The 12,771-nt window shown below is 33.9% G+C and overlaps 2 protein-coding genes across 5 annotated transcripts in view; one reads left to right on the forward strand and one right to left on the reverse strand.

Annotated features, from left to right (window-relative positions):
• The window catches only part of LOC105340534 (deoxynucleoside triphosphate triphosphohydrolase SAMHD1), a 28,411-nt gene extending 22,220 nt beyond the window's left edge, over positions 1-6,191 (reverse strand). For both annotated transcript variants that reach the window (XM_034483343.2, XM_034483342.2), the window contains exons 1-6: positions 6,049-6,191; positions 3,752-3,986; positions 2,551-2,617; positions 1,687-1,756; positions 1,190-1,350; positions 655-770 (exon numbers count right to left, since the gene is read on the reverse strand). In XM_034483343.2, the coding sequence (XP_034339234.1) occupies positions 655-770; positions 1,190-1,350; positions 1,687-1,756; positions 2,551-2,617; positions 3,752-3,974 (637 nt within the window). In that variant the 5' untranslated portion in view covers positions 3,975-3,986; positions 6,049-6,191. The remainder of the gene's footprint in view (positions 1-654; positions 771-1,189; positions 1,351-1,686; positions 1,757-2,550; positions 2,618-3,751; positions 3,987-6,048) is intronic.
• Positions 6,192-7,263: 1,072 nt separating this feature from the next.
• LOC105340538 (protein hook homolog) lies at positions 7,264-10,183 on the forward strand. 3 transcript variants are annotated; one of them, XM_011446651.4, is made up of 3 exons: positions 7,264-7,406; positions 7,550-8,996; positions 9,261-10,183. In XM_011446651.4, the coding sequence occupies exon 2, from the start codon at positions 7,558-7,560 to the stop codon at positions 8,545-8,547; it is 990 nt and encodes a 329-aa protein (XP_011444953.2). In that variant the 5' UTR covers positions 7,264-7,406; positions 7,550-7,557; the 3' UTR covers positions 8,548-8,996; positions 9,261-10,183. The 3 variants fall into 3 exon arrangements, with proteins under 3 accessions (XP_011444953.2, XP_011444951.2, XP_034339235.1); XM_011446649.4 differs by having other exon boundaries at positions 7,286-7,430; XM_034483344.2 differs by lacking the exon at positions 7,264-7,406 and having other exon boundaries at positions 7,437-8,996.
• The last annotated feature ends 2,588 nt before the right edge of the window (positions 10,184-12,771 follow it).

Below are 12,771 nucleotides of genomic sequence, written 5' to 3' on the forward strand. Positions count from 1 at the left end.
AAAAACATTGGTGAAAAAGTGATTAATTCTTCAATAATATAAATTAAGTTTTGGATGAAAGGTATTTACAGCCCCAAAATGGTTTGTTATGAATAATTTGACTATTATTTTCGATGCACCTTCATCAATTTTCTCCAAAATCGTTTCAGAGTGATTCTGCAATTTTCTGCTACATTACGGGTATATGGGAGGCATTATAACTGCATGTGGTGAGGGCCTGTCCCGAGACACAATTAGATTGTTCTAACTAAGAAGAGTGTAGTGAAATTTATAGCATTATTGTAGGCTTAAAGCGTGTCAACAATACGGTGTGTCGATGTATCTATTCTGTAAATGTCCGATATCATATGCAATGTCAACCCGTGCACGCACGGGTTAAAGTCTAGTACGTGCTTAAAATGTATGCCTGTAAAAAGTTAAGATAATTTTTTAAATTAAGGATCAACTGTTGGTTTTGTTCATCATGACATGCCAAACACACTTAGAATCTGACAACCTTATCTGTTAAATCAAACCTTGGAAAGGTTCTTTTTCAGCCTTTCACATGAGTATTAATTGACAAGACTTAGCAAGTGCTCTACAATCATGTAAGTTACAGTGTATACAATGTATGTATGTCACAAACTAAGCTATAAGCCGTAACTGCTGCTATACCTAGGTCATGACACAGTCCGGCTATCTGAACACACAGGACATCAGTGTTGGAGATCCCCAGGTCAGGCTGTCGCTTTCTGAGGGTGGATGTAAGCTGTCCAGCCAAATAACATACCCTGGAAGACAGAGATAATCTAATAATCATTACCTGTTATACAAAAAGCACATAATATTTTAGCAATAGCACCTTCATTATACAATATAATGGTAAGCAAGAACTTTTTTTTGCATTGGATCTGAATGTACGATAAGAATACCCCCCCCCCCCCCAAAAAAAAAAGAAAAACCAGCTGTTAACAAATTCATTCTATTAGTGCAAGTAGCAATAATTTTGCAATAGTTTCAAGTCTGACAGACAGAACTATTTATAATTCAAAACATTTATGGTATTTCTTATTCTACATTCATGAAATGTTTCGCTACAAACTTAAAAACTCTCAATTACAATATGATTGTTTTGAATTAATGAAAAAATGATACCAACAGGCAACAAGTATCCTGGGATTTGATCTACCCTCAATTTTGCTATAATTACCCTAAAGAATGCTCAAATCGATTGTGAGCTGCACCGGGATAAACAAAATAAGTTCCTCCAAGTTGTTTGATGGAGCGCAGTCGCTGGAACTGAGGAGTGTCTACTATCTTCACACAGAGGGGGTGGATCTCAATGTGTCCGTGAATTGGGTCATTCAAAATCTGAAATGTACATATGCTTCAGTAAACGGCTTGATAAGCTTATGTACCAGGATTTGTGATTACACAAAGCTCAACCTAGTTTCACAAATCATCTCATTATCTTATCAATTCTTTTTTTTTTTTTAGATAAACTCATTTGAAACATATATTACATATAAAACTTCATAAATTTTGGAACAGTGACATTTATTTACAAATTGTTTCATCTCACTTGTATTGCAAATTATCAACCCCTAAATCTTTATGTCAAGAACTTTTAGATATTGAAGTTTTGATTACATGTACATGTATTAGTACATATCATGTATTCATTTCTTCCCCACACTTTATTATTACCTTATATCCATAAAGTCCTTCAGTAATTTTCTGGATACACTTAATAGCTTCAAGTCTCCTACCAAGTGGTCTAAATAAAAATTGGCAACTTTTTATTTCTTTTGGAATAAAATCCATAATGTTGTTTCAATCATCAATTATAAATTATTTATGTTGAATAAGCTCACTGTTGACATTTTAGAAGCAGTATAAAAGTTACAATTTTTAACAATTTATAAGTTGTTTACAACAGAATGTCTACATTTATGATTTTAATTTTTTATATAGTTTATATTAACTGAACTAAAACAATCATTGATTCAGAAAATTAAACTAAAAATAGATCACTTCCTAATACCTACGATTCAGATCTTGTACACACACTACATACCAATGCCATTAAAAAATCTTAACCTTTTGTGTGCCAATTTGTTTTACAACAACCCAGTGTCCCAGTACTGAGTTGTTTTAGACATTAGCAAGTTTATTAGCACATCATATTTGACAAAATATTTTTAGCAATGGTTCATTCAATCTGTTGAAATTTAAAAAAGATACTGTTTAATATCAGCCCTCTCTGACACAAAAGAACCAAGATGGATTTTACATTTTTGCTTATTTCTGATAACCATGGCAACATAAATTAAGTTAAATGAAATTTTTTTTTACCCTAATTTTTTGTCATTAAAAGTTCAGCCTAAAGAGCTTGAAATGTATCAATTTTATTCTATGTACAGGTACATGATAACAACTAAAAAGTACAATCTAAGAAATATACCGTTATCAAAAATAAGTATCAATTAAGTTTATTCAATACATGAAAATCTAGCAAACTTTTTTTTCTAAATCCATCCACTGGAATTTGGGAAGTGGTATCTTACTTACTTAATTTCTAGGTCCTTCAATTGACTTTCTGTGACTCTGTCTATCAGTTCATTAGTCACACCCTCTTCTACAAATTAAAGGTGAAGAAAATAAAAACCCACAAAATTACATGTACACCTCTCCCAAAAACAAGAAACACACAACTCACATCATTATATTTACATCTGCCAAGTATTATACCCTCTATTTCTTACGGAAACTAATAGTTAAATCATAGTTCTATAGAAACAGCCAGATTGAAATCTACACGCCCTGTTTACTGATTGGTCAAAATCTACAGCGGCTGAAACTGACAGGACCAAACTTGACACGCCCAGTTTATCGATTGGTCGAGACCTACAACTACCTAGGAAAAATCACGGACTGCACTAAATAATCATGACGACGTCAGACTCAAAGTCTCACAGGAGACAATTTGGCTGTTTCTTTTAGTTAATGTACTTACGTACATTAACAGTAATTTAGTGAATTTTACTTACTTTTCATAATCAATTTATCAATTGCCTAAAAAAAAGATGTTAATATAAACAATAAAATGCTTTCTTTGATGATTCATTCGGGTAATGAAGGTAGCGATCATTGCAGAAAAAATTTACATATTTTTTCTGCAATGTCGCTACCTTCATATCCCGAATAAATCACCAAAGAAAGCATTTTATTGTTTAAATGTGCGAGTTACAGAACCAGGAGGAGGGTAACATCCCCCCCCCCCCTCTTGTGAAAAAACTCCAATTTTCCCCCTTTTAGGAATTACTTCATCATTGACAGATGGTTCTTACATTTGAACAACCACTTCCCCAAGAAAAATTATCTGAATCAATCTTTGCAGGGTTTTTTTTTATCAGAGACAAGGTTGTCATCATTTCTAATCTTAATGACTTTGGAATACCATATCATCAGATTATCTACATGTACAATTATTGCTGGGTTAATTTCTTTTAAACTAAGATTTGCTAGATTATTATAGCTACCCAAAAAGTACAAACACCACCTTGCTCTAGCTTTCAAAGCTGTTGGGAAACTCCCTTGTCTATGTTTAGTCAAATGTAAAAAAGAAAGCAAACTAACAATGGTGTATTCATCTGTAATGTAATGTTAATATAACAATTTTTGATTTCTAGAATGTGAATATCAAAGGAATTACACACAAACAAATAATCAATCATATTAAATGAAAAATTTGGTAAAAAATCTTTCTAACCTTGCAAAACTTTGGCCACATCTGCGAACCCCTTCTCTGCGAGAAGTTTAAGGCAGTCAATACTGAGTAGATCCCTGTCCATGGAGACGATGGAATCCTGGGACAGGGGCAGATCATCCTGAGATTCCCCCTCCCCACTGGGCTTCACCACATACTTCTTGAAAGGAACAGCGCTGTCCTCATCAACACCCTTCCGGGTGGATTTCCTTTTCTTGGGCGGCATGTTTTTTCACATCTACAAATATATGTGTTTTTTAATTGTCAAACTATAAAAACCTTTTTCTTTATCCAGGAATATATAACTATAGTGAACTTGTACAGTAAATAAAAAGGGATCAAAAGAATTTCACACAGTTTTTGACAGGTAAATGGGGATAGTCAAACAACATGAAAAATTAAAATAGAGAATTCATCACGAATCTTATAACAAATCTGACATTAAATAGATAAAAGAAGGAATGATTGTGTTTAGACAGGGGTAGAGGGGGGGGGGGGGGGGATTCCAAGGTCTAATTCTAGCAGTTTTACTAAGGTGAAATCATGAATACATGCAAGTTTGAATTTTGACCCCTGTTTGATCTGCCGCACGTATAGTTAAAAATTAAAATCGATAATACAACATAGCCATACCTGTTAACCCAGATAAGAAAATACTAGTAAATAATATTCATTAAAATTATTTTTTGCATTATATATATAGGATAGATTTTTAATTCACAAAACAACATGTATTTCTCCAGTATCTTTAAAAATGATATCTGTTGTAATGTCTATAGCATCCCTGTAATTCATAGTACCGGTACTATTTACTGGTATTTTCTCATCTGGGTTTCACTGCATATTCAAAATATGCAAAATAAATTTTCTGTGTTTACCCTAGATGTCAGCATGCAGTGATGGTTCAATACTCAACAATAAGAAGACTTTATAATATAAAAAGTGGCACTATTGACTTCTTGTATTGTACCATGCAAACAAATTAATAGTTTTCTGAACACAACAAAAGTTGTAATTGCACACTGGTAGTCATAGAAATAATAAAATTTAAAATGATTGCAAATGCATTAATTACAATGGTGAAATAAAATATCTAACAGTATATTTAAAATATATTTGCATTTCACGTAAAAAAAAACGTCGTTTACGCAAAATCTCCCCCTTAGCCAAGTTGGTAAGGGGGAGATTCTCCCACATAGCAGCTTTGAAAGGTTAACAGGTATGACATAGCCGACACACAGGGAACTTTCACTAAAGGTCTTTTCTTTGCTTACATTCTGAATGAAGGAAGTGTTTGCGCAAACTTTGAGTCAAGGTGATCAACATAAATGCGTCCATGCTACTGTGTTCATGTACAACCCACAGGAACTGAGATACAACTTTTTACAGGTCAGGCACAATCTCTTATTTTATCTACTACGTATCAGTAGCTTATGGCCTTATGTGCTAACCAGCACAGAGAGGACAAAGCAGTATGCATCCATATATGTAGCTATATATAATCTAGCTATTTAAGTATTTTGGGTTAAAAAGTTACCGATAATTTGCTGTTTAATCAAATCAAATCTAAGTCTAAGATGTACTCAAAACATTGCAATATTTCAACACTTTTAGTGAAAAAAATCTTTACTAACTGGTCATTTCACAATGCAAATTGGCGGGCCGGGTATTCCACGTTGGAGCAAAGATAAAATTCAGTATTTATATTATGATCAGCTCTAATGATGTAAATGACCGACAAACAATTATCTTATCAATCATGCAGGGTAAACTTTCTTTGTGTTACTGCAGACCATTAATCTAATGTAACTGCTTCTCAACACAGTTGCTGAATTTAACAGCTAAACTCTTAAAATACCCTCCCCCCACCAAAATACAATGAAAAAATATTTGTCCATGTTATGTAGCTGAATAAACGCTTTGATTAAACATGTTTAGGGGTATATATATATTCAATTAGGCCTTATTATTTTCCAAAAAGAAAGGGAAGCCCTTAAAATCAAAATGTTTTGATTTCCTGCGCCGATTACATGCGTTCATCGTCTCAGTATTTCTTTCAATAAGCCTTTTAATGGAAGGTAAAAAGTCTATCTATATATACACACACCAGGTTATGAATATGTAGATGGGGACCGTATGTATTTGCCCTATTATTTCCTTGCCATACAATGATACAATGACGGCTTACTGATAAAGATAAACTTCCTTAATTTGAAAAAAAAAAACTGTGCATGCGGTTATTTACACATATTGTGCGACAACACAACTCATTTATTTTAATCAATGAGAGGAAATATTACCCGTAGTTTGTAAAACTTTTTAAATTTGACAGGTATCTGTCCAGCCTGGGGCCCAGTGGAAGAGCGGGAAATAACACGTCAGCTAGTGGTGAAGGTTTCGGTAGAACCCGAACCCAGGAGATTTCATACCTAGAGGATGTAGTCTCTCTGTATTTCAATATTTAATAAAAAGGCCTTTATAAAAGTTAATTTACATTAAAAAATATCAACTTTTAAACTGTGATGTTGTTAATATATTTTTAAAATTCTATTTTTCGTATGTGGTAGATCGGGATTTCGTTTATATTTCTTATTATTAGTATTTCAATCCCGATGTGATTTTATTCTAATACTTTGGTAACGCCCACTTTATACGATAGCCAATAACTTTTAATGATAGTTGTCTCTGTTCTCTTTTCCGAATATAAACCCATGTAAGTCCTTATTTGATGAGGGAGACAGTTGGTTTTGCTAGCTACTTTTCTCCAAACAGAGAGAGGGAGGGAGACAGCTGGTTTCGCTAGCTACGTTTCTCCTGAGTCCCCGTCTCGTCTGTCTATTTGAGATCCCTTTTAAAGTTAGGTTTTAGGGTTGGGGGATTTTGAGTACTTGTAAACTTGTGTTCTTATTTTGTTAAGTTTTGGTTTATTATATCTGGTTTATCTACATTGAGAGTATAATAAAGTCGTTTTCATTCCTTTATAATTTAGTAAAGTTTAATTCTTAATGTAGAGATCAAATTCAGTCTCAAAACAAAAATAAACACAACGCGAAGTACTGATAAAAACCTAATAGTATACGGCACTGACCTGCTCGACCCCCCCCCCCCCTCCAAAAAAAAAAAGCAAACACAAAAATTTCTAAAATGCTAAAAATGGGAAGAAATTAAATTAGAATTGATAGGTGACAGATAATGTAAAGATACATGTAATAAAACATGTTTAATGAGAATGACACATTTCTTTGGAAAAAATATTGAGAATCAACAATACATAAATTGCTTGTTAACAGGTTAAAGACCTCAAATTCAAATTTCAGATAATTGGTTTACATCAACAAACAATTTCATTATTTTAGGGTCTATAAAAATGACAAGAACACAATCTGGTCATTCAAGTCTTTTGATTTTTCGGATATTTAGTTGGTATCACAGGAAGCACTTGGGGGGTTTTCGCAATAAGAATATGGAAAAGGGCGAGCTTGATCCGAATGGCCGAACACGTCTTTTTTCAGAATATCACCCAATAAGATAACTGACATGTGATTTGTTTGGCCAATCAAGACACGCATGCACTAAGAGACGTACGAAGAACGTTTTCGTTCATACAAATAGTGCGCGTTGTGCAATATCTGACAAACAGTGAAACAGACGGCGGATAGTAAGTGTACCAAATCTGTTATAGGTAAACTGGTAAATTAGAAACAATTTGTTAACAGGTTATAGAACAAGATTTTAACTTTTAATTTCACATAATGGAATATAATTTTGAGGAGTCGATTAACAAATTTGATTGCTTGTTAGATAATCTCATGGAAAGTGATATCATTGTTGACGACGTGGATTTGGGAGTAAAAGACGAAACTGAACTCTCCCCGAGTCATTCCACGGATAGCGGGTATGGTGAAATCATGACCAGCCCAAGTCACTCGGTGTCCAGTACAGAGGACGCCATTTCTCTAAGTGACGAACAGATGCAGCTTTTCCCAGACAGCTTGGATCAGGAAATCACGGGGTACTTGTCTCGTGATGACTCTAACGATTCTGTTGACATTGTTTCAATTGCAGCTCGAGCCCTAAATACGCCACCCTTACACGACTTTGTTGAATGTGACCAAACAAATGAACAAGACAATGCGTTGACAGTTGGAGCTATTTCTCATGCCAAAATCTCACTCAGGAAAACGCGAAGATCATCTAAATCACAAAATGCATCAGAATTTAAATCAAAAGTGAAACATGAACTAGGCAAAGAAAACCAGAGCACGGTATCAGTATCATCAAAATTGCCCCCAATCAAAGTTATTAAGGTTATCAAAACTAAAGATACCAGCTCGATGGAAGAAACGCAAGAACAAATCTATGAGGCGATGGAAGAGAGAAATCGAAAAAATGCCATACAAGCTAAAATGAATCGCGAGAAGAAAAAGGTCTACATTAAGAGTCTGGAAGACAATGTAGAACAGTTGAAAAAGGAAAACAAAACCTTAAAGGTGAATAATGAAAAGCTGCAAAAATCTTATGAAACCATGGAAGAAGAATTGGAGTATTTGAGAAGTGTTTTAGCAAACCAAAGTGCCTTATCAAGCCTACTAAAAAACATTCCACAGGTCAAAAATGTGCAGTTGTCCTCAACCTTTTCTAGGAAAAGGAAGTCAATTGAAAGTGACCATGACTATCCCTTACCTAAGAAGTCTGCGGATTTAGCTGGAGTTTGTCTCCATGTACACCAGGATAAAGTATCGTTGGAATTCTGTGCCAAGTGTTCGAGTGCTGCTTCTGTGATTGGCGTAGTTCAGTGAAAACGTGATTATTGAATCAAGTGAATACCCAACTTGCCATAGAGTGCACAAACCTATCCCTGGTTGGCTACTAGGGGACTATGTCCCATAACTGGTGGTATAAAGTATCGACAGAAAATTGGCTCATATCTTAACAGCATATTAAAGTTTTGATTCTTTGTAAATCATTTATTATGAAAACTATGGGTTTTTTTCATACTTTGTTATGCTTGTGACGATTTGAGCCAGTTAGAGAAATCATGTTTATAAAAAACAAAAAATCGACCCAAAAAAAGAAGAAAAAACTTGAATCTGATTAACTGACATACAATATTGATGCAATGTATATGTGTATGTAATTAAGAAACAGTTATTAATGATTTACAAGTTTCTTTACAGGAGAGTTTGGATTTGCACACCCCATCCAAGCTTTGATCAAGAGCTCCACTGGCAGACTTACCTTTTTTTTGGTAAGGTGAAAAAATTGCAGAGGGTTCCCTGGATCCTAGCGACTCCAGGGTTCCCAAGCTTTGTAATTCACCAACAGCATGATTAAATGATTTTACATCTTGACTGTCAATATTTTTGTTATACATCGATGAATGTATGAATAAATGTCAGTTTTGTAATTTTCTAGCATGATATGTACACAAAAAATTCATAATGTTTTGTATATAGATGTATATATGCTAACATATTTCAAGAGACTGATCACACTTTTTTACCATATTCAGAGAGAATCGACCTGAAAGAGTTGCAATCCCCAAGAAATTCTACATCGGTTTAAGGCCTGGGTTCATTATTGTTAAACAGGTAGTAGTTGATTGGGTTACAGGTATGGTATGGGACCCCAATCAGGAAGGTTACACTGATAAATTTGGTGGGAAAATATTGCTAAGTGCTAATCAGAAAAAAAACATTACTTCAACAGCAAAAAAGATCTCAGAATCTGTTGTATGGTCTTTTAACTATTTAAATACGTTAATATGCACATGTATTTGTATAGATTATACCATTCATGTTGTTAATAAAAATAATGATACATGAAAATGTTTTATTTTTGCCATGAACTAACAGATGTCTTTTCAGTTTGCAGTCGTACCAGAGAAGAAAAATGCGATTCAATGCTTTTAAACAGAAATAGTGCTACTGTACATGTTTAACTTGGAGGGATGATTGCTTCTCTCTTGGATGGATCTTGTGCACACCCACTGCAGAAAAACTATATACCCTTTAAATTATGAGTTAAGAATATTGGGAGCTGAAAGCCTTTGCAACTCTTGTTCACCAAAGCCCAAATGTTCAGTTACTGTCACCATCCATTGATACCACCCGAATGAGAACTAAAATTAGATTTTAAGATAATGGAAAGTTGAAAGGTTATTGTTATCATCTTAATGGTAACAATGTGTTTACAACGTTACAGTTAATGAAGTGTAATGTAATGGGAAAGTTTGAAAACAGAACTAGTACTAAGAAAGTATCAAATTAATCAATAATTGTAAGTTAATTTGGACAATTTATATGGAGATTTTTATAAAAGTTGTAGTCTGGACTATTGAACTGGAAAGGTTGATCTAGAGTAAGTACTGACAAGCTTGGTTCACAAAATTTCTTAAAATTGCTTGATTTTAAATACAATAAATGTGATGCTGTTTGTTTTAGGTAGTCATTAGTTTTTAGTCGGTGGTTGTGCACAAGATTAAGTCATTGGAATGATGCGGGAAAACTGATTATGGAGAGAATCTAATTTAAATTTGAGCTATACATATTGCTAGATGGCTCTTAATATAATAAGTAGAAAAAAGAACTTAAACTTATGAAACCAAGGAGGCAGTAGGCACGCATGGCTGTATGTATACACACTAAAGGAAGCATCTGTAACTTTAGAAGTGCTAGATGTATTCACTTAAATCAATGATATAAATAAATGATTATGTCACTTTGGCAATCTATTTTTTAAAAAATTAGACTCGTAAATCCACTACGCAGAGGAGCAAATCTACAAGTCTAATTTTAAATTTTAGATTGTTGCTTTGGTGCCATTCTTCACTCAAATTAAAACTGAATTAAGGTCATGCGACACGTTCCTCAATTTTATTTAACTATATCAGGAATGTGTTGATGGTTTACTACTATTTTGACGAGATTTCTTGCAAAAAATTAGTGTACCTTACCAGGCATTTCTGCAAAATACTAGAGTTTGCAATTTTCTATATAATCATCTTGAAAATACACTTGAATTGCTGATATAAAAATAAATACGTATACAGCACAGTTCACTTTATTGGACCTCTATCTCGGCCGGGGCGGGGCTTTGAACACACGACATCTAGAACCTATAAGCTTCTGGCAGTGAGCGGCCATGGTTCTAACCACTCGGCCATCTAGACACGTAACCACATCAAATTGAATTTTAATCATTTTTAGAATAATTTTATTAAATTAACATTTTTTATTGGAACTCTTTATTACGAGGAGATACAAAAAAGATTCTCAAGGAACGCGTCGTCTGACCTTAAGTTGGCCATGACAACTTGTCGTATGAACAAAACACGTCTATGGTCTGTCCCAAGATATTGCTTTGGCCATGACAACTTGTCGTATGAACAAAACACGTCTATGGTCTGTCCCAAGATATTGCTTCTATCACTTTTTGATGATTTTTTAAATAAAATACATATACCTGTGAAAAAATGTTGAAAGGGAGAATATATAGGATTTCTTCATTGACACATCGATTCATTTTTCACTCGCGGGAGCGAAAACGAATTTCGGAGATCTTGTGGAGATTTCACAAAAAATCAAGAAAGGAAAATATGTATAACTTGCCATTTTAAAATAAGATGAAAAATGAATAATTCGTTTTCCATTCGTTTGTAAAGTGTTTTTAACATGGGACCAAGTAAAAACGTTAAAATGACGTTGCGATGAGTTTGTGGTTGCGCCGGGTCATTAGAAGTAGGCAAGATTGTTAGCTTACCAGGAATGAACAAATGATGTTATCAACTTCAAAATTTGTACATTAATAAAAGACAAACTAGTTTATTTTCAGGTGAAATTTCAAAGATTTATCTTTTTTCCCATGGGAGTAAGAGTAAATGTCTCGATAATTTCCGAACAACCCTCGTATGAGTAAAAAGGAATCATTCTTTTGAATATTATGAGGTGACAATTTCGGTCGGAGCGTGGTCAAATCTATCATAGACCTTTTTGCTTTTATTGGATTTGATCACGCCCCGACCGAAATTATCACATCGTCATGAATGATTCCTTATTCCTTAAATAAAACGCAAGCCGAGCATATATTCTACAACATAACACTTTAGAAAATACTAATTCACGGACAAAAATATTGTCTTATTCATTGGCTTGAATCCGAAAAAAACTTAAGGGTCATCCACACCTTTGGGAAAAGTTCTAACCCCGGGACCATAAAATTTACACGAACTCGCTTTTTACAAAAGGAACATTTATATAGTGAAAATCGAAAGTGAGCTTGTCTAACTTTTATGACCCCAGGGCCTGTATACAAGCCCAAAATTCTAAATTACTTAAAGATATGGATTCCAAGCATGTGTTTGGCTTAAAAATGAAATAAAAAGGTTTCAATTTTGGGAATAATATCAACTTTTGAAATTTTACCACTATTAATTAAAACAAAAGTACCTTCAGTATTCGAACTCTGGAGCTGCGGGTCAGTAGATCGAAGCTTCACCCATTGCGCTAGAGAGATAAACACTAATATTTCACCCCTGCGAATGTTATTGTCATTCAAATTTTAGACCACGTGGTTTTATTTGACCCTTTCAGTTTCGCAGTAAAAATCGTACCTCGTGTATAAAGTCTATTTCACAGTATCTAGGTTCTTGTAGTCTATTATAAAATCTAGAGGTTAATTGATTTTAAACTTTATCTTCATTAATTGGTGAATAAAATGTGTTCTAGAAATAAATGTGACTATACAAAAATTAGTTTTTGTCTGCTGTTGCAACAACTAACATGCTTAAAAGAGATCCCTCCTGATGATTAATTTGCGATCCGCGCCTGACCTAGTAATAACATCAGTAGTGAAACAGACTATACCATTTTATGCAGAATGTTCCTTGAAATTGGCTCGATATACTAAGTTTTAATGCAAAACAGACAGCCATTATTTTTTTCTTTAAACATGGTATTGCACACCACAAGCATCAAACATGGCTATGATTTTATTAAGCAACCCAATGTTTATATTACCAACCA

The sequence above is a fragment of the Magallana gigas genome, chromosome 3 (assembly GCF_963853765.1).
Source record: "Magallana gigas chromosome 3, xbMagGiga1.1, whole genome shotgun sequence".
Classification (NCBI taxonomy): domain Eukaryota; kingdom Metazoa; phylum Mollusca; class Bivalvia; order Ostreida; family Ostreidae; genus Magallana; species Magallana gigas.

Coding starts and splice junctions, on each gene's coding strand:
- LOC105340538 (XM_034483344.2), top strand. CDS start 7,501: ATGGAATATAATTTTGAGGAGTCGATTAACAAATTTGATTGCTTGTTA.